The sequence below is a fragment of the Tachypleus tridentatus genome, chromosome 6, assembly GCF_004210375.1.
Source record: "Tachypleus tridentatus isolate NWPU-2018 chromosome 6, ASM421037v1, whole genome shotgun sequence".
NCBI lineage: Eukaryota > Metazoa > Arthropoda > Merostomata > Xiphosura > Limulidae > Tachypleus > Tachypleus tridentatus.
Genome location: NC_134830.1, coordinates 117,697,666 through 117,719,423, shown reverse-complemented (window position 1 = coordinate 117,719,423; position 21,758 = coordinate 117,697,666). Strand labels below are relative to the sequence as shown.

At 34.2% G+C, this 21,758-nt stretch overlaps 2 protein-coding genes across 8 annotated transcripts in view; one reads left to right on the top strand and one right to left on the bottom strand.

Annotated features, from left to right (window-relative positions):
• Positions 1–4,136: 4,136 nt before the first annotated feature.
• Positions 4,137–17,812, top strand: LOC143253405 (beta-1,4-glucuronyltransferase 1-like). 3 transcript variants are annotated; one of them, XM_076507242.1, is made up of 3 exons: positions 4,137–4,287; positions 9,349–10,658; positions 16,797–17,812. In XM_076507242.1, exons 2-3 carry the CDS (start codon positions 9,402–9,404, stop codon positions 16,989–16,991), a joined length of 1,452 nt encoding a protein of 483 aa, XP_076363357.1. In that variant the 5' UTR covers positions 4,137–4,287; positions 9,349–9,401; the 3' UTR covers positions 16,992–17,812. The 3 variants fall into 3 exon arrangements, with proteins under 3 accessions (XP_076363357.1, XP_076363358.1, XP_076363359.1); XM_076507243.1 differs by lacking the exon at positions 4,137–4,287 and adding an exon at positions 4,695–4,803; XM_076507244.1 differs by lacking the exon at positions 4,137–4,287 and adding an exon at positions 4,913–5,099.
• A 1,877-nt stretch (positions 17,813–19,689) lies between these two features.
• LOC143253403 (scoloptoxin SSD14-like) overlaps positions 19,690–21,758 on the bottom strand; it is a 32,794-nt gene continuing 30,725 nt past the window's right edge. For all 5 annotated transcript variants that reach the window (XM_076507237.1, XM_076507232.1, XM_076507234.1 and 2 more), the window contains one exon: positions 19,690–21,400. In XM_076507237.1, coding sequence (XP_076363352.1) covers positions 21,248–21,400 — 153 coding nt within the window. In that variant the 3' untranslated portion in view covers positions 19,690–21,247. The remainder of the gene's footprint in view (positions 21,401–21,758) is intronic.

Below are 21,758 nucleotides of genomic sequence, written 5' to 3'. Positions count from 1 at the left end.
CTTCCATTTATTTACTTAACTCACTAAATGACCTAAATCCTTTTGTAAATCAGCAGCATCCTCTTCACAACTAGCAACACCACAGACCTTGGCAACTGGAACGAGTGTAAGTTATTTATTGACCATTCCTATGTCATTAACGTAAACCAAAAAAGAGCGATGTTCCAAAAACTGAGCCGTGAGCTACCCCACTTGTGATTTAATCCAGTCTGACAGAAATCCATTTATAACAGCCCTCTACGTCCTTCCACGTAACCACTCTTCTATTCAGTTAGTATATCTACAGCGATAAGTTTATTTACAATCCCTTTTTTATGTCACCTTGTCAAATACTTTCTTAACATCCAGATACACCAGATTTACACTCTAACCCTCATCCACATAAGTTTTAACATTTTCAAAGCATGTTGAAAGATTTGTAAGGCAAGATTTTCCTTTATTAAAACCATGTTGACTATTTGAAAAAATTCTAAATTTTGTTAAATGATTTTGCAAAGTATAAATATTTTCAAAACTTTTCTCACAAATGATGCAACACTAATAGGCCTATAACTAGTGGGACAACTCTATTATCTCCCTTGTCGATAAGAATGACATTAGCAAATTTGCATTCTGCTAATATTATTGGGGAATAGCTAAGACAATCGGAAGTCGTTTAGGCAGTATTCATGCTCCAAATGGATGACAACGGACTCTCAAAATAATTCCTGTATGGTCAACTGAAAGATGGGAAATAAATGAGAGAAGGACAGAAGAAACTGTTCAAGGATTTGACATGGTCAAATACATCAATTAAAATGTGCCCTCCTGAGCCCAAACCTGTAAGTAGATCTCAAAGCGGTCACGAGCTAGAAGTGTTTACTTGAAACTCGTAGACGTTTCATGAGCCACATCTGACAAAATGCGTGTAAGATTAATAGAAATGGAAGTTATATCTGTGGAATTAGTTAGAAAAAAGGAAAATAAAAAAGGATACGCATGTAACAGAATCTAGAATGTATCACTGCAAATAACAGTGAGAAATATGTTCAGTATTTACAACCTGAATGTGACTTCATACAACACATGGGCTAAATGAGCAGACCAGAGGCTCGAAAGTTGAAAGATAGTCGTCTTTGACCTTGGACTGATGACCAGAGAGAGGGTAATAACGCAGTAACATATGTCGCGTACACTGCAATTAATAACCGAATAGGCGGTCACTTTTGTAATGCACACACATGTTCAACGACATATCTCTGGTTCGAACCTAGGACATTACTAGGTGAAATTCGACACGTTAACCACTAGTTCATATCAAGTCTTTATGGATCTATAGTACTTCGTAATAACAGTTCATATACTAACACAGTTAACCATTGATTTTGGTACTAGCATGTCTACTGCTTCATAATTGGTTTTCAAAGTAACTTTGCTAGTTTATATTAGTGTACATTTTTGAAACTACTAAAAAATCTCACACAAAGGTTTATCCTCGCACTTGAAATCAACTGTTCAAAGAAGCAAAAGAGGTGCAGTGTACACTAAGGAAACTTAAATAGTGGATAAAAAAGTAGAAATTGTTGTCATGTAAAATGTTTCGTTGTGAGGATTTCTGTTCTACGAATGTTCATGAGACTTATACAATCCATTTGATGGCATTAGTTTTAATAGGATTTATGATTACTGACTTTCGCTTTAAAATAAATCTACTTTTGATGTTCCATTCCTATTCATAATTACAGATTTTTTGCAAAAATGTAGCGTTACTTTGATAAAGCATAAGATACATAATTTGTGAAATATTATTACAATAAAACTTGAACGTGGTAACGATATGAAGTTGACAATTTCTCTATTTTTTATAACTATTCAAGAATTTTTAAACAATGTTTCATTACTCAAAGTATTTCTTTACAAGAAGTTACTCATCATATTTTTGTTTTGTGTTCAGATGAAATTGTTTTCTTTTTTTAGTTATGTCATGTATTTTCCAATCAATTTTTGAAAATTTTTAGTCTCTTGTATTCGACTGAAAAACGTGTTTGAGAATTTTTTATTGAAATAGAACCATTTGGTTTACTTATCAGACAGCAATTTATTACAACAAAAATACAGCCTATAATTACCAAATTAACTATGTAATTAGATTCTCACTTTGAAACAAACAAATTTTTATAATGTCTTTATAGGGTAGATCCAGATAAGAGTAATAAATTTCAGGTTCACAATCACACAATTAATTGTAAAAATATAAGCGATTCGGTTGGGTTTTATCACAGGAAATTTTGCAAACAAAAGATAAAAAATAGAGAAATACATTCAGGCCATGTAATTTGGATAGTCACCTTGTCGACACTACTGGTATAATCTATAAGTAGAATCTCAAAAACATAACAAAATGTATGTCATGCACTTCCATAATTTTACAAGTTATATGTAATAAATTAATCATTTACGTTGGAACAATGCTTATAGTAGGAGGAACATTGAACAAACGTTTAACCGTTTGTATGATTTGTTTGTTTTGAATTTCGCGTAAAGCCACACGAGTGCTATCTAAGCTATCCTTCCGTCTACCCCGCTAGTACAGCGGTATGTCTCCGGATTTACAACGCTACAATCAGGGATTCGATTCCCCTCAATGGGCTGAGCACATAGCCCGATGTGGCTTTGCTATAAGAAAAACACACACACGCTATCCGTCCGTAATTTAGTAGTGTAAGACTAGAGGGAAGGCAGCTAGTCATCACAACCCATTGCTAACTCTTGGGCTACTCTTTAACTAACGAATAGTGGAATTGGCCGTCACTTATATCGCCCATACGGCTAAAAGGGCGAACATATTTAGTATGACGAAGATCACTCTAACCACCTGGCCATGCCGGGCTCATCAAGATCTTTTTCAAAAATTCATTTAAATTTACTGCCTCTATTTCCTCTTTATAATCCACTAATAGAAACACAAATGGATTCAGTCTTTTAGCTATTACCTTTAATATCCTTAAATTCAACAGAATGTAACTCACATTTTACATGTAAAGTTGCTTCTCTCTCCATCTTTAGTATTCTACCAACATTAAATAACCTATAAAAAAGGCCCGGAATGGCCAGGTGGGTTAAGGCGTTCGAATCCCTGTCGCACTAAACATGCTCACCCTTTCAGCAGTGGTGGCGTTATAATGTTACGGTCAATCCCACTATTCATTGGTAAAAGAGGAGCCCAAGGGTTGGCGGTAGGTGATAATGACTAGCTGTCTTCCCTCTGGTCTAACACTGCTAAATTAGGGACGGCTAGCGCTGACAGCCCTCGTGTAGCTTTGCGCGAAATTCCAAAACAAACAAACAATAACCTATAACCGTGTATTTCAAAGAGATTTCTGTAATCAAAATCATCTTCGTTTACCTATGTTTTGGGTATTCCCATTATATTCAAATTTTTCATTCCTACATGTGCTCTTAAGTCATCAATTTTATTTCTTATACTTCTAGCATTACAATAGTAGCAATTAAGCCTACTTTATAAATACTTCTTTACTCATTTTCTAAGCTTAACTTTTCTTTGCCTTTGATTCTTTCTCTAGTTTAGTTTTCCTGGGCCTCATCACTGTCTAGTCCTAGATTGAAATTTCTCTTACAGCTGAGTATTCTACATTTTACAGTAGTGCGTTGTTTGTACGTCAGTCAGTTGATACTAGAATGATGTAACGTAAAAGATGCTTAAAGTTGTTATTTGTACTTTTGTCACGAATCTGCAGAATAATCATTCACTCTGAAGGCTATGATACAACATGACATACGAACTTCGAAAGCAAGAAAGAATAATATTTCTTACTCTAAATTCTGGTTTTAGTTACTTTTGGAATCGAAAGCTGCTAAAGTAAAAAAGTACATCTGGTATACGTATGCATTGCTCTATGTTGGCATCAACGCGGTTCATTTTAGCTCACAAAATATTTCTATCGCGTATTGATATCAGTAAAAGTTTTATCAATTTTTTGCAAACCAACTTCACTTTAGCTTAACACTACTTTTCAATTCTTGAAAAATAACTGCGTACAAAAATTATTTTGTTTTAAAAAGGTCAATTGTAAAAGAATAAAGTTAAAACTTTGGCAGTTTGATGTCACATCCGGGTGCGACATCTAGTGATTGGTATGCTTTACTTGATCAAACATAATCACAACGCTTCTTGAAAAGAAGGTTGGTGAAGGAGGGAGTTAGGTTAACTGAAAAACGAGAGAAATAATAAATTGGTTGGAATAATCAGTGTAGGATTACAGTTATTGGCGTGGGATAATCTACAAAGTAAGTGGTTTGTATTTTGGAAAGAAAAAAGGCGTTGTAATACATGAGGGCCCACTATGTTAATAAACGTTGATATAAAATACATTCTCAAGAGTTTTACTGAGTTAAGAATGTTAGGCTTACCAAAACTAAGTTTTGGACTTTGTTAGCATATTGTTTTGTGCATTCTTTATGTAATAAACTGTTAAATGATTTTACTATCGACAAAAAAGTGTGAGCCGTGATACGAATTTGGTAACGCTACCCCGCCTCAAATGTATAATAAATAATAATAGCGAATCTATATGCAAAAACGGCTCGTTTGGGTTGAGAAAATATTTTACATAGAAGAGCGAACACATTTTCTCAACCCAAACGAGCCGTTTTTGCATATAAATTTCTTAACAAGTGGGTTTCTCTACATCACTGATTAATAATAGCGAATCGTGCATTGTAGCTTAAAAGATGGTAAATCGTGTCTTGCTTTGGATTTTAAAGCATTCACGTATTCCTACTTGAAGAACGAGACTTTAAAAAGTGCGTGAATTGATGTAATTAGTTTTATAAGTATACAGAATAGTTACTGATCTCGCCTGTAATGTGATACTAATATTAATACAGTTTACAACGTGTGAAAATTGTAAATAGAAGATAATAGTTCTTGATAGGGAAATTATTTGTCTTGCTGCTTGTTGGAAACTTATAATTTAGTTTCTATCAGAGTATAAAAAAAAAAGAAGAGAGAAACCAACAAATTGTGTGACTTCCTCGATAATAACAATTAGTATTTAATTAGTAATTATTTCCGGAAAATTTTGGTGAGATGAAATGTGGTCTGTATGAATTGGGTTCTCTTAAATATTTAGTATAAGCTTTCCAATCGTATTGCTTGTTTTGTTAATATTAGACGATGCTGCGTAGAAATCACGAATGTTGTGTGGTACGATATTCAAATCTTATTAGTCTAATGCTTTCTTATTAATATTTTATTGTTGTTGTGAAAAGAAAAAAAAAACATAAATTAATCTAAATAAGTGGTATACATTTAATATTGTATTAATATGTTTTAAATTTCTCATACATTGAAGTGATTTTAATGGCCTCCCGGTAATATACAAGCACTTACCAACTTATACGGTCTTTTATGAAAATGTACAAGAATGAAATTTATCCACATTTGTAATCATTTAACACAGTTGTAATTTTAGTGATAATAGTTTGCGCGTAGGATGAATATTGTGTGTTTAGGAGTTGTTTTATAGAGGTATAAAAACGGTTAAGTTCAAAAGTCGATACCGTTAGGCCTTACCCACTCCAAAGTTATAAAAGGTTCTTACGCCATATTTTGCTTTTAATGTATATTATCTAACATTGATAGCTGGTTCGTAAGTCAATTAGCGTTAAGGTTATGTAATGTTACAGAATTGTGTTGAAATCCATGTTGATTAATAGTATTAATAAAACTTTAGCTAATAATTTATAAATAGACCAAGTTAATCTTTATTCCTTTTCTGAGTTTTTATGTTGTGTTGCTTCGATAATCACGTAGTTTAATGACATATTGTTACAAGTTTTTGTTGCTAACGTGCATAACTGTTTAACTATATAGATTTATGTGTTTATTGCAACGACGAATAACTTTCATAAAATCTTAAGTGTAAGGAATAAACAAAAGAATTACATTTATTTATATTCGTGTTTACTTACATTCCGTCAAGTGTAGACTTGCATTGATTTGTACATGTACATAATCGTGTAAACATTAGTTCTTTTTAGTGATTATTCGTATTAAGTCATAGGCAGTTTTGCATATTGTAATTATGTATAAATTTTCTTGTATTCGTTTACTAACACATATTGTGAAGTATGAACATGGCTATCTTAATTTTTAACGTTATGAACCAGAACGTTTTGTAAGGATTTTCTTCAATCATCGTAATATTTAATTTCATTTTTTAATACACGACGCTTTGTTGCACCTCCTACAAACAGGTATTTTGAATATTTTACTAAATACAATTATTTATCTATTCTAGGAAGAGATTTCATTACCTTAAATGTTTTTTTTCTCTGTAATTATTCACCTGAACGTATAGACGAATTTTCAATAGGTGTACAATTTTTAATTAACTTCACATTAAGAAAACCCCGGTAACAATTGCTACCACGATTTTCCGAACCCCTGATAGTATTTGCTTTTACTCAACCTATACAAAATGGGATAAACTAATTATAACAAATAATCTATGTTATGAACTAAAGCTTTAAATACAGATTTAACACACTCACACACACACACTATATATATATATATCAGTGAAAATAATTACATTTTGATGAAGTTAAAATAAGTAAAATCATAAAGAATGATTGTGTTAAAAAAAGCAAATCAAGAACGGGTTGTTTTTTAGTTTAAATAAGTTATAAGTGTACATGTGTGTTTGTGTTAAAACAAATTTAAACTAAAAGTTGTCTCCCTAGAAAATGTTAATTTGTTATCTCTTATTTGATAACATTTGAGTAATATATATGTACATGTGTGTGTGTGTGTGTGTGTGTGTGTGTATAATATAAATGTACGTAACATCTAAATATTAAATTCTAGAATGTTTAAAATGTTTGCTTATCTGATACGTTTTGTGGAGATGTTCTAACGTGCTTCTTAACCTAACATGGTAGGTGAATTATTTGAGTGGGGAAATATACACAATAACCCGCTTTTTTGGTACAAGTCTGTTTGCTTTTTCGCCAGCCCCCCTTTTTCCCCGATGAACACAACGGTAAGTCGTCGCAAAAGTTCAGGGTTCGATTCCTCTCGGTGAACAAAGCAGATAGTTAGCCCAGTATGGCTTTGCTTTAAAAATATGTTTTTACTAATTGAAATTTTCATCCGTGTTTGAAAGAGTTCTATCCACTTGTTTCTTACATTACTAAGTTGGTTATATTTTGTAGAACGTATCAGCTGAAAGTTCTTTGTCGCCAACTGTATCGTTCACTGTTTTGATGCTTTTCACTTTCCTTTTACAGCTTTGTTTTAATAACCTAAGCAACCGTGCCTATTTCTTGGTTTCGAGACACGTGCGTCAAAATCACGTCTTCTGTGTTTAAGTACAAAGATGCAGAAGTGGCTGTGTTCGTTTTGTAGAAAACATCTACAAGTATATAGTTTAATTTTTGTGGTTGGGTTAAAGATTTTTTGAAATACAGTTTTGTTTAACACATCAATTCATTATAAAACAGCACGTATAAATGTTGCTTTAAGAAATTAAACCATCAATATGTTCGTGCATTAGGAGTCATTTTTTCGAAATGGTACGATACATTGCGTTGTTTTTAAGGTTGTATAAAGTCAGTCAATAATGTTAAAAAATATGAATGTTCCAAACAAACAATAAATTTATTATAATATTAGATGTAAGGTATCAGTTACATAGACTTTTTTCACACATCTACCCAAAACTTGAGTATTTTTTGCATTGGGATAACCTGACGTTTCCTGGTGGTTTGGACACTCCGCTCGAAGTCTGCGGGCCGTGGGTTTGAATCCTCTCACAGAAAACGTCCTCTCAGCCATGGGGACGTTATAACGTGATGAATAGTTCCACTTTTCGCAGCCCAATAATTTTTGGTGGTGGTATTACTTGCTGCCTTCCTTTTTGTCGATTGCTTCTTAACTGGGGACAGGTAGCGAAGTTATCCCTTCGTGTTAGTGTATTCAACTGTGAAATATCTATTTCACTCGTATTAGATACAGATGTCACTGTTTTCATTGTGGGAGAAGGATTATCATACGTGTTTGTTTGTTAGTTTGTTTGGAATTAAGCATAAAGCTACTCAATGGGGTATTGTGCTCTGCCCACCACGGATATCGAAACCCGGTTTTTAGTGTGTAAGTCCGCAGACATACCACTGTGCCACTATCACATGTGAAACGATAAAATATTATGCTCGAATGGCCAAGCTGTTAAGGCACTCGACTCGTAATTTCAGGGTCACGAGTTCGAATCCCCGTCACACCAAACATGCTCGCCCTCTCAGCCGTGTTGGCGTTATAATGTGACGATCAATCTCACTATCCGTTGGTAAAAGAGTAGCCCAAGAGTTGGCAGTGGGTGGTGATGACAAGCTGCCTTCCCTCTAGTCCTACACCGGTAAATTAGAGACGGTTAGCGCAGATAACCCTCGTGTAGCGTTACGCGAAATTCGTAACAAAGCAAACAAAATATTTTTTTAAAAAATCTTACTGAAACACAATGAATTCTGTGGAAAAGAAGTTTTGTGTAACTCGGAAACAATTAGTAAGTGAGGTTAGACCTTTGATTCATTTTCATCAGCACTTGTGTGACCAACAGTCCGGACACGTCATGCAGCATTGATGTGGTTGCTAAATTTCCACAATGTGGTTCCAGAAATTTCTTTTTTTAACTTTAATGTTGTTACCTGTGAATAACTTATAACTAGAACTTGACAGTCCGTGAAACGATGTTTTGGAATTTCGCACAAAGCTACTCGAGGGCTATCTGTGCTAGCCGTCCCTAATTTAGCAGTGTAATACCAGAGGGAAGGCAGCTAGTCATTACCACCCACCGCCAACTCTTGGGCTACTCTTTTACCAACTAATAGTGGGATTGACGGTCACATTATAACGCCCCCACAGCTGGGAGGGCGAGCATGTTTGGCGCGACTCGGGCGCGAACCCGCGAGCCTCAGATTACGAAGTGCACGCCTTAACGCGCTAGGCTATGCCAAGCCTATGTAAATAATATCTCGTTTTATAAAAAAAAAATCATTAATTGATTTTTAGTAACCCAGTTAGCTTAGCACTAACTTTTATATTTTGTGTTTAGCATTTTGTACTTACCAGGAACCTTATCAAATATGTGTAATTGTTATTGAGAAATTATTTGTGATGTTACACATATCGTTAATTAGGTGGAAGTTATAGAAGTTCTAAAACTTGAAGAAATAAATCGCTTACCATAATTGGACTGAATTCTTAAGTTTTTAAATAAATATTCTTAAAAAGGTCGTTGCAACAATGTTACTTATGTCACAAACAAAACATGTTCATGTTTTTTTCAGAGCTGATTCTTCGGAGACATTACTGAATGTTTTATTAATACCTCGCCGTTTCGATGCTCATCAGCAGTAAAAACATTAGAAGACTAGTGAAACGTGTATTGAAGACAGCGATATGTGTTTGTCTTCTCGCTATCTTGTATTTTGTGGTCGGCCACACTGTAGGGTTCACAATGGAATCCATGGACATTCGAGACATCGGACTGAGAATTAGTAACTTGAAAACTGGTCTGGTGACGAGGATAAATAATATTAAGGATAAGAATATTTCCGAATTGGTTGGAGTTTCTTCAGATGTATCATATAAAAGTGGTAATTCGATGTCATTCAGAGTTAAGAATCAAAGGAAGAAATTAAAGAGAAAAAAAAAAGTTAATGGTTGGAAGGAAAACAGGAAAAAAAAATGTTTCGGAAAACCTCGAAGTGGGTATTGTATACTGGAAGTGGTTTATAAAGCCGAGAATACGACTGGTTTCAACAACAGCGTGACTTTAACTACCCAAGCTACCACAGGGTTCGAATACCACGTAGAGGAACTTTGTCGTCGATGGCAAGGTCCCGTGTCAGTTGCAATTTATGCTCCCGGTGATGATTTGAAATTTGCGCTAGAAAATATCGAGTATCTCCGACGTTGTGGTCACGAATGTGTCCGGCAGTGGGTCACGTGGCATTTTCTTTATGATCAGATGCATCCGCCGGAAAGTTCGTTATTAAAATTATCTCTGAATTTGATGAAGAAAAAGGTTTCGTCACATTCAAAGAATCAACTATTTTCCATTAATTGTAAATCTAAACCTTTGTCGAAAGGAGAGACTTACGTTCGACTTAATAATCTACCTTACCCTATTAACGTAGCCAGAAACGTCGCAAGATTAAACGCTAAAACACATTACGTGTTCGCTTCAGATGTTGAGTTGTATCCTAGCGAGAACATAATTCCTCGATTTCTTCGTCTTGTGGAGAACGTGAAAAACGGAAGTTCAAACTTCACGACAAAACGCCAGGTTTTCGTGTTACCTGTTTTTGAGGTCAGGTCAGGAATACAACCACCAACAAGAAAAGAAGATTTACGTGCTCTTATGAAGCGGAAAGATGCCATATCTTTTCATCAATACGTCTGTGACGTATGTCATCGAATCCCAGATTTGAATCGTTGGTTAGTAACTAAAGGCTCACCAATCACTTTGAAGATTTTTATGACAACTGTAAAAGCGGTAAGATACGGCTGGGAACCGTTTTTCATCGGAACCAATAACGAACCATTATTTGATGAGAGACTGACGTGGAACGGAAAGCAAAATAAAATGCAAGTTGTAAGTAGAAACAATATTTTCTTAAAATTTATTTTAAATAGAGAGAAACGAGAGAGTTGTTGTCCAAAAACTAGTACATTTTTGTTGTGTAATTTTTCTTTCATCTTAAAATGTTTCTCTCTCTCTTTTTTTTTTTTTTTTTACTTGTCTGTAATGGCTACGCGCTTTTTCTTACAATTTCTATAAACGTTCAAATAAAAACAATTCGAAGTGACCATTAGGACTCCAAAAGACCATAAAACTTGCTCTTAAAACTAACATAATATTCCAGTTCCGATAGAAACTGTATTCTTGTCCATTTCAATAAACACTATGACAAAGTACTAACGAAATACATAATATTTAAATATAACTGTTTTACACATTTTATATTGTATTTACATAACTACTTGCGCCTCTGTATTAATATTGTAGCTATACAGCTACTTGCACATTTGGCCATTATCAACTAAAGGCTGGTGGACTGGTATCCGTATGAGTAACATAACTTTTATAAATCGCTACGTGTATGTCATATAAATTGAATAACCAGATCAGGCATTAAGATTCAGGCAGAAGATCTTATTTATACAGCTATTCTCAAAGCACCTCTTATGTAAATTCATTTCATGTTCAATGGCATATTGTAGGTTCAACCTTATGAGTTTCAGTCGAGCATTTTAACCACCACGTCGAGAGTACAACTACGATAGAAGTTTGTTGCACAACAATAGACAAAAAGTTTTATTCTGTTCCTTTGGCATACGAGTAACCGGAACGGTTTCCTTATTTTTGTATACAAAGAAACCATTTAAGTTTTACTTATTTCTGTGAGTGACTATTTTGTTAAGTTTTATTAATTTACTTATTCGGAAATGTATAATATTCGAGTTTAAATAACTGTATTTTTATCTCGTATGGTGTCTCCTAAAGTACCGGTTCTTGTAGGTTGTGTAGGTTCTGTTGAAAATATATTTGTTCAAGTAAAATTAGCAGCATAAAAAAATACCACTAAGATTTGACGAAAAAGTCTGCACTTACAACTGCGGCTAGAAGCCAATGTTTCTGGAATTTCCGATCCTACATCTGAATCCATCTACTGCATATATTTCGGCGCTGTGGGGTAGTAGTACGCACGTATTTCTCCATCCCACCCCTTTTTCCACGAAACTCCAAGCACATTGTTAACCAGTACAGCAAAACCCCTAAGCAATCTATGACATACTGTTTGTCCGTGGATGTTGCTTGCCGTACGCTGTAAACGTATAAAAGTAATAATTTACTATGAAAAAAAAATGATTATGCTATAATTATAGTCTCGGTAGTCGTCAAACGTTAAACACAGTTCGAGTAGTGGGCCATGAAATTGTAGCAGAGACAAATGTATCATCAAAGTTCGGAAACGTTGAGTTGCTTTAAATTTAAGGTAAACTTAGTGTGATTAAAAGTTGTATTTGGTTTTGTTTAATGAGTGAATGACGCATCACTTTCTTTTTGTCTTCTATTTTTAGTGATTCCTCTGTGAGATAAATATAATGTTACAACTTAACTCCACAGCGCACACTGACTGTATGACATGACAAAAGCTATTGACTGTCATCATGGTTCCCTCGAAGTTAAATAACTACTACCTTCTTTACATGGTAGAAATTAAACATGGAAATGTAGGCTGTTAACTTTATTCGTTGTTCGCTCCGTGATAAGTTAGTTACCAGGTCACGTAATGGCACATCTCTTTCGATGTACATGTATTACTGAGTTTGTTATAGATAAGGAAAGTTCTTGAAGTGACGCATCGCATACATACGGTTCAGATATCGGTATTTGCTAATACAACTAAACTAATTAGTATAACACAAGACTGGTTTTCTGCAAGATATCTTGAAACACAAATGTAGGTGTAACTTTCTCTGACCCCCCTCCACCAAATTTATTCGATTGGAGTGAGAAAGTATACAGTAACATTAAGGAGGATTTCACACCTGTTAACATTGCCATGTGTGGTTTAATTATATAGTAACATTAAGGAGAATTTCACACCTCTTAACATGGCCATCTGTTGTTTAATTTGCAAAGTAATAATTTAGCCACTAATGATTCACCAGTTAACATTGTCCAACATTTAACTGGAATTCTGTCCCTTTACATGCTTTCTTTCAGTACTGAAGACTAGAATTTTAATATTTATAATATCACATGGTGATCTCTCTTGAAACATACGGCTATACAGTTAGACTTCGATTAAAGAAGGCTGGCCCGGCATGGCCAGGTGGGTTAAGGCGTTCGACTCGTAATCTGAGGGTCGCTGGTTCGATTCTCCGTCGCACCAAACTTGAAAATTTCTTTCCGACTTAGAAGAATATTTAGTCGATCGACTTCTCTGTATCGTTATTTAGATCAGACGAGGGTGACCAGAGAGGGTCAGGTTAAACTCTGACCTCTTTTTAAGAGGTTATTCGTAACTCGGAACCGCTGTAAAATTATTGCTATGCTGTTGGTGGTAAAAACGACAGGCTGTGGATATATTCCAACATGAGCTATATTAAGTATTATATTTTTGTAAAAATATTTGATATTGTTTATTCTCTACTACAAATATAAATCCCCCCCCCCAATGATAAATGGGCATGCTAAAAGTAAGTTTCCATACCTGTGGTGGACACAGTTCACATACCCTATTAGTAGCTTTGCGCTTAACAACAACCAAAACAGTGAAATTGTAACAAATATTATAAAATAACAGCTACCATAAATGCAACAAGATGAAATGCCACCTTACTACAGAGGAAAAATGGAAATATTAATTTTGACTTCGAGACGATCTGTACTTAAATAAAACCCGCGATCACATCGCTCAGACGCTGCCTTACGATATTATATCAGGCCACCGCTTGGGTTTGCTATTATCATTAGCGATAAAGTAATCTTACCAGTCAGCTGTAAATTATACCAAGACAATACTATTATTATCTTCGAGTTAAGATACCAACACTTTTTATTTTTTAGCTATGAAGTCCTTGTATTTGGCTTTTTCTTTTTGCCTTGTTTTTCTCGGATTGTTATCCCCGTTAAACGGAACAGATAAGGTGACACTATAATGGGCAGTGCCTGAAGTGTTTAAGTTGCTTTTACAGTAATATTCCTCTATCTTCTAGATTGGTGGTGGGGTCTTAAAGAAGAGTATTTGAAGGTAAAAGACATGAAATATGTTTTAAATAAACTATTAAAGATGTATAATAGGATGACAACTTGATAAAGGAGGCGCTTCTAATGGGCTGGTAAAGGAAATCATAGAAACGAGGAATGAATGAACAGTTCAACATGAGAAGATTGGATAACTGAAAATACAAGGGAAAAGAATAGAATAAGGTGTAGCAAATTACTTCAACCCAGTAAATAAAAATATTCAATAAATCCCCCCCACCAAAGGAAGGTCAGTGGAATGCAGAAGAAACGCATGGATAAGTAAAGAAATGTGTTAAACTTCAGGTCTGCGTTACTAAATAAAGCTACAAAATCGGTTTAAAGATTTCGGGGTAACTGGAAAGCTGGATTCTGGGGCAACCCAAGTTTGCTGGGATATTGTAATATGTAAGAATGTCGGTATTTAAATACAAATTTGGTTAGAAGTTTTAAGATATAACAGTTTCTAGACAAAATTCTAAAATTAACCTTGGGACTTGCTGCGCTAGTTTGTTTGTTTGTTTGTTTTTAATTTCGCGCAAAGCTAAACGAGGACTATCTGCGCTAGCCGCACCTACTTTAGCAGTGTAAGACTAGAGGAAAGGCAACTAGTCATCACCACCCACCGCCAACTCTTGGGCTACTCTTTTGCCAATGAATAGTGGGATTTACCGTAACATTATAATGCCCTCAAGGCTGAAAGAGTGAGCATGTTTGGTGCGACGGGGATTCGAACCTGCGACTCTCAGATTATGAGTCGAACGCCTTAACCCACCAGGCCGTGCCGGGGCAACTTGCTGTGCTATATTGGTGTTGTTAAGCTTAGGGCAGAAGAGGCGGATTATAGATACGAAAAAAGTTTGAAGGTACACGATTCTGTGTTACCTGTGCTTGCAACAAAACCATACAGTATATGTGGTCATGCGCTGTAGCAATAAGCTCTGCACCTTGATTTACGTGTGACACGTGTACTACATTCTACTCTCTTGACTATTCGTAGGATATTTTCCTTTGTTTAATGGGAGCGTCAAAAGACTCCGTTTCGCATCATATGATAACAGGATTTTGGCTTGCTGATTTTATGACTTATTACTCTATTATGTATATTTCTTTTGTAGTAATGCTTCGTAACATTGCATACCTTTTTATTCAACAAGACTTTTTCAATACTCCAAAGTAGATTTCGGGTTAAGAATTGTTTCTTAATGTGCGAACAAGGAAATCAGGAGAGAGAGAGAGAAGATAGCCGGTGAACCTTGGAGCAAACTAGGAGAACCAAACATGCAAGCAGTTAAAGCTTTAAATACTCGATGGAGAAATCCTATTGACATATTAAAAACCCGGTCTGTATTTCCAAATTCATAAAACAAACGTAATATATATATATATATATATATATAATTGCCCTTGGGAGCGTCAGCAAGCGTCGTCCATATGTTCACTGTTGATGGAAAGATTCCTTTTGGATCATTATTTCGATTAGGGACTATTTAAGAATGCCTGCCACTCGAGCCTTACTCTCTTCTAATATACCTTTTTGTTCTGTTTTATTGAGATATTTTACTTGAATAGATTTAAAATATTTTTTCCCCTCACTAGTGATATGACTTAATGTTGACAAGTATATCTAGTAACGCTATTCAATCATAATTTGAACACACTCTTTAACTTGGCCTTAGAACCAACTATATGGTATTCTATGACCATCTTAACGGTCAGAATGATAGTGGGAGGTATACTGGTCCCAAAAGCCACCAAGATTGGGTGAGTACATCGATGATATGGTGTCAAGTTTTACATAATGTTTCTACGGTATGTTAACAATAACAGTCTCGTGTACAATTTACTTATGAAACTGAAAGCGAAAACAAGTTGATCTCTCGTGATGTTCGTGTCATGTTAACGGTTTTGTCAAGTCTATCCATTAGAAGATGACATTCAATTTGATAGCTTTACCAGGGCCTGTTTCTTGTTCTCTTGAACAGACATCTACTATGACAGCTTTACCAGGGCCTGTTTCTTGTTCTCTTGAACAGACATCTACTATGACAGCATCCTGTTAGAGGTTTCAACCAAACAATTCCGTACAGATGAGATAACAGCTTAACATTCAGAATTTGATGCAAATATGTTGTTTTACAAGAAAGTTTGTTTTTGTTTTGCTTTTCACACTACTTTGCATATAACCCGGTAATGTACACCGCATTACAATGGAATTTATCATCACGTGCTTCAGAAAAGAAACATGCTGTCAATGTAGAGATGAGGTGAATCATGTGTTAAAATAATCTAACAAACTGAAAATCATTTATTGATCAACAAATATATTGCAATTCTTTAACAGAGTTTAGAGGAACATGATAGGTCTTTTAAGTATCATCTGATAGGAGTTTGTTGTTTATCCTTTTAGTCTGTTACAAATTTCTAATAAAAAAGTGCGAAATTAATACTTTAGATTTATCTTTTGTCCACCAACAAAAAAATGCCGAACTCGAACAAACGCTTTCCGACTACTCCAGGTTTACGTTTTTGTCTCCAGTTTCCTTTGGAGCACGAAAATGTTCAAACTTAAATACCTGCGAAGTTTTGTTTGTTTTGATTATTAGTTGGGTTGTGACTATAGCAGCTAAACGTCTGTCTGTTCGAACTGGAGAAAAATCGCGAGAAAACACAACCACGAGTGTAATTGTGAATAAAATCAAAGTCGTAAAAATAAAACTTAAGTTTCTTTCATCGTTTGCGTTAGCCATAAATACCATGAAATAAATAGGCCTATTCGTTGAACCAACTGAGGCAATGTTAAAAGTGGTGTTTCTATACATACGGTAGGCATGGCCTAGATAGCCCATTGGATAGCGTTATGCTAAATAAACTGAAATAGAATAAACCATGTTAACATTTTTCAAATGATAAATTTTTATCTAAGTTGTAGAAAATTTGAGTAAAGTGAATGTGTCGATATATTTTTATCTTTAGACCCACGAGCTCTGTTACTTGGGATATGATATTCATATCTTGGACGACGCCTTCCTTGTCCACGCCCCTGGAATCAAAATGTTCGATAGAAACAAATTTAGACAACCATTCATAGCGAAGAACAGAAGAATTTTCAATCAAATTCTGAAGCAGCTTCGAGAAAAATACAAAAGGGAAGAATGTGGTTTAAGTTAAAGAAGTAAAGTTTTAGAAATTAAATATCTTAATTTTTGGAAGGAACGCTAATGTGTGTTTCAACTAAACCGTGAATTAAAAATTTTTATTGTTTGAAACATTACAGTATATTTAATGTAATAATCAAGCGGAGTGCATCTCGTGATGTGGCTGTCCAGCCAATAGGAATGGGTGTTTTATTAAAATGTCCAAATATGTAACAATAGCACAGTGTATATTATTTTATCAATACTCAGACTCAAATATTCCTGCAAATGGAAAATTATTTGAAGAAGGAAGAGTTAGGAAACGTATGGAAAGTAGGCTAGCTGAAATAATAGTTATCGTTGCTGTTTCTAACTGTAAGAAAATAGTTTTATCTTAATATTGTACTTCATAAGTAAAAACAGTCAGCAACACGTTAGAAATCAGGTCCAATAATAGTTATCTCGTAATGTCTTTACTAAGAAAACTGAAAAGAAATAGCGATTATTATAAAATTCTGTAACATACATCCTCAAATCGAAAATGTCTGACTGGTTTAATAAAGAAAACGCAGTAACCTTCAAATGTGTAGGTTCGAGCACAGTTTCACTTTGTTTCTGTTTTTAAATTACGTAAACAACAGTAGAAGTGTTTTCTGAACTACAATTAGTGTTTGTGTGTGTGTGTGTGAAGATAATTACACCCGCACTAATAGGTGACAGTGGAAGTTATGCAAATATATGTAGTTTCTCATTTGGAACGAGAATTTGAGTTTACGATTCTTGTGTAATTTTTACGATTTTATTTATTGCTGCTGTTTTTGAAGTGTTTTCTTTCAAATAAACATGTTTGCAGTTTGTTTGTTTTTTCATTGACTGACAGCGAGACCCTGTTAATCATAGGACTGACTTAAAAATTAAATAATTTGTCAATAATATACTTTTTCTCCAAGGTATCGAGTAAAACTTTAGTTAAACAGGCTGAATTTTGCAATATTATAGTATTACAACCGTAATATCTAAAGTTTCCTGACAACAGCGTCGGTTTTGTTTCTGGTGGTTTATGTTTGAAACGGTACAACTTGAAAGTATGATTTAGTAAATATACACAAATACAAGTTTTAGGGTTAGAGAAATTAAAAAACGCGGAAATTACTGTTTGATTATGAACCTACTACACCTCCAAAATAAAACACTGGCTCCTAGCGGGTTAGATTTTTATCTTATGAATTTCAGTTAGGGTGTATTTCATTCATTTCAATTTTCTAATAATATTTCATACCATTCATTATATAAACTTTAAATATCCATAGTACTTTCCCAAACACTTCATAACTTCTATATTAAACAATATATTGACCGTCTAATATTCTGGCTACTTTTCTACTCACATCTCTAGATTATTATTTTATATAAACTAGATTATTAATTTGGTTTTAGCTCGATATTTCCAGATCTCCAGTTATATTTCTTTAAAAAGTGTATAATTACCTATTTCCAATAATAAACCTTCTAAGGAATAATTTTTTTCTAACTTTCCTAGATTTTTGTAAAAATTCTCTCTCTCTCATATATATATATATATATGAGACTCAACTCGTAATCCGAGGGTCGCGGGTTCGAATCTCCATTACACCAAACATGCTCGCCCTTTCAGCCGTGGAGGCGTTATAAATTTACGGTCAATCACACTATTCGTTGATAAAAGAAGAGCCCAAGAATTGGCGGTGGGTGGTGATGACTAGCTACCTTCCCTCTAGTCTTATACTGCTAAATTAGGGATGGCTGGCGCAGGTAGCCCTCGTGTAGCTTCACGCGATTTTCCAAAACAAAGGAAATCTCTATAAATATCCAATAAAATACACCCCTCCCACCCGTTGATGCTTTTCTTTATTAAAAAAAAACAACTATTTAGATGTTCTTCAGAAAAATAGTTGGTTGAAGTAATACCCACCCCTAAATATGTAATGAATCTCTTAATAGAGTGTTTTCGGTCGAGGATAACCAATTTATTAAAACTTCTTCCAATAACAAAAATTAACTTAACAAAATACAATTATAATATTAAGATAAATACTACGTGTGGTTGCAAAAGCGTTTGCATTTAAACTAGGCAAGTGTTCTAATATCGAGCTAAAGTTTAAAAAAAAAAGTAAACAATCAGAGGTTTCTCCCACAACGATAACACGTTCAGGAAATTAAAACAAACAAAATATTAAGATTTGGGACCAATGTTAACTTGTCTTTTCTTAAATCTTTTTGTATAAATGCATAAAGTATTGGAGCACAGGTGTGACACATGAAATCCTTAGCAACGTAAATTTGATCATTATTTTAACAGCCTATTTATAAATAAAAGGTTGCCTTAAACATCCTAATTTTAAATTTTAGTTAAAACAGTAACTGTTGGCAGTGAAAGTGTTAATGTTTCATGGTTTCTATAAAATCCTTTTCGGTTTACTTCAATAACTGTTAGGTGAAAGCTATGTATTTGTAGTAGTCTTACATGTTCACAACTAGATACTGCATAAAAATAGTTTCTCTATTTAAGATTAGTTATCTGTTTAGAGAGCTAGTATAGGAAAGAAATTTAATTTTTTTTTGTTTTAATAACGTTGTTCAAAATACGTTTTTGTATAATAAATTACTAACCTGAAAATACTTGAGAAATTTATGTAAATATTTTTAAATAGAGGACGTTAACATCCCATTTCAGTAATGGTAATGACAGTATATTCGCGATATAAAAGTTTAAAAATTTATTATAAATACAAGAAAATTGCATGTTAAACACCTTCAATTTAACTATTAAATTAGAACACTACGTTACAGTAGTCTAATTTTGGAAAGTAAATTTAAGAATTAGTTTTTTACTTGATTTAACGAACTTGTATACAAACCATATGACAGCATATTACACAGTGCATCTCGCAGTCAGTTACTTGTGGTTGTTTAATTAAGGCTAGGTAATGACTATTAGTTTGTAGGAAAAGATAACACTTGAGGTTTTTGATTAACGTAGTTTTAAATACTTTAAAAGCAATCGAAACAAACAAAATATATGAAATAATATAATGCTAGCAGAAGAGCTGCCAAGATTCTTAAATAACTACAATAAATAATCTAAGATCACCAAATATAACTTATGTTCACCTTCCAATAAAATAATGGTCCTGAATGTTAAAAGATCAAACACAAAATAACCCGGCCTTTACCAACACAGTGCAGAGAAGAGAAACTATTTAATATCGCCGGATAATCATTTATTGTTAATATGATAGTCGAAATCTGTGTGGGGCAAAGATGGTATAGGGTCGGAATCTTCGAGTCTTGTTATAGAAAACGTGATGCCCCCCAAAAAAAAGACTATGAAAAGGGGTTAAGATAATTTAGAATGTGATGAAAAAAAAAACGTAAATTCGCGCCCCCAACTTTATTAAAGAAATAAGTAAACTAAACTGGAAAGCACGATAGACATGATGGAAGTAGCTTCGACATTCATGTTTATGAGAAACAATGTAGGGGATCCAAGCGTAAAGGAATATTTACTATAGAATGAGGCGAGAAAACTTATGACAAGAACATTCAAATTACCCCTGAAAAAGAAAGCCCTCCCCTCCCACTTCGAAAACTCTCGGGTGATAGGTTATCGTATACAAGTTTATGATACAATTCATGGCGATTCTTAGGTACACAACTTCCCTCACTTATAAATACTATAACCGGCTAATAATTATTAAGAGATCTGTTTGATACCCGAGCTGCTAATACACTTTATAATGCTAACATACAAGACAATGATAAATAATTCCTTTAAAATAAATAACTTTTGTTCCTATTTAGATATCCACTACCTTGGAATAAAATGACATTTAACGAAACAAAGAATGCCTCTAACTTGTACAAACATTTATGCTCTGGATTACCCAAATTAAACTGACTTTCATACATCTTAGTCACAGTTCGATCTTTGAATTAAGTTCGTAGAACAGTTGCTACAATCGCAGAGAAGAGTGGTTCGATTCCCACTAATTAACGTGAAGAATATTTGAATAGTCTATAGCTGAACGATTACAAAAGATCTCTCTCTGTTGATGGATGCAAATAACGTTATTTTATAGCACCCGATTTTCTGGCGACGGAAACCACAGCTGCCCTGACGATTTTTGTAAACACCCTGTGCACAAGAATGTGGAAGCATTTCAGTATCTTTCACTTGTAAGCCTTGTCTGTTTTTCCGAATCACGTCAATTAGTGCAATATTTTTAATCGGATAGACTAAAAGATGTGCCTCTAGAATCCATCAGTGGTCCCTCCTACTCGTCCACAGTCAGCGCTAGCATCCAGTTTACCATCTTTATCTCCAACAATTCCCATAATAGCAGAACTAAAACTGTCCCTTTCTTCTAAGTTATGTCCTCTCTGCTGAAGTCCCTCTAGCGTCTCCTACCAAATTAACCACAAAACACAATGACATAAGTTCTATTGAATAATTGAATACCTAACTGTTAGTACAGGAAATAGCTTGATTACCATTATATTACATCATTCTGAACCGTTTATGTTGCATTAAATTACCTATAAATCTACAATTAGTGATTACAGATTCAATAACAACAATACGTGGCATAAAAAACACTAAAATTCTATCACGATTAAAAGAACAAAACGAAGTTTTTAGTAAGGAAAAAGATTGTTATGAGATATTCCAGTAGACCTGGTTTTAGAACGTAAATTATATTTCATTGTTCCAAAAGACGCAGTTTTTCACTCTTAATACAGATGCACAATGTGCCTGAAAAAA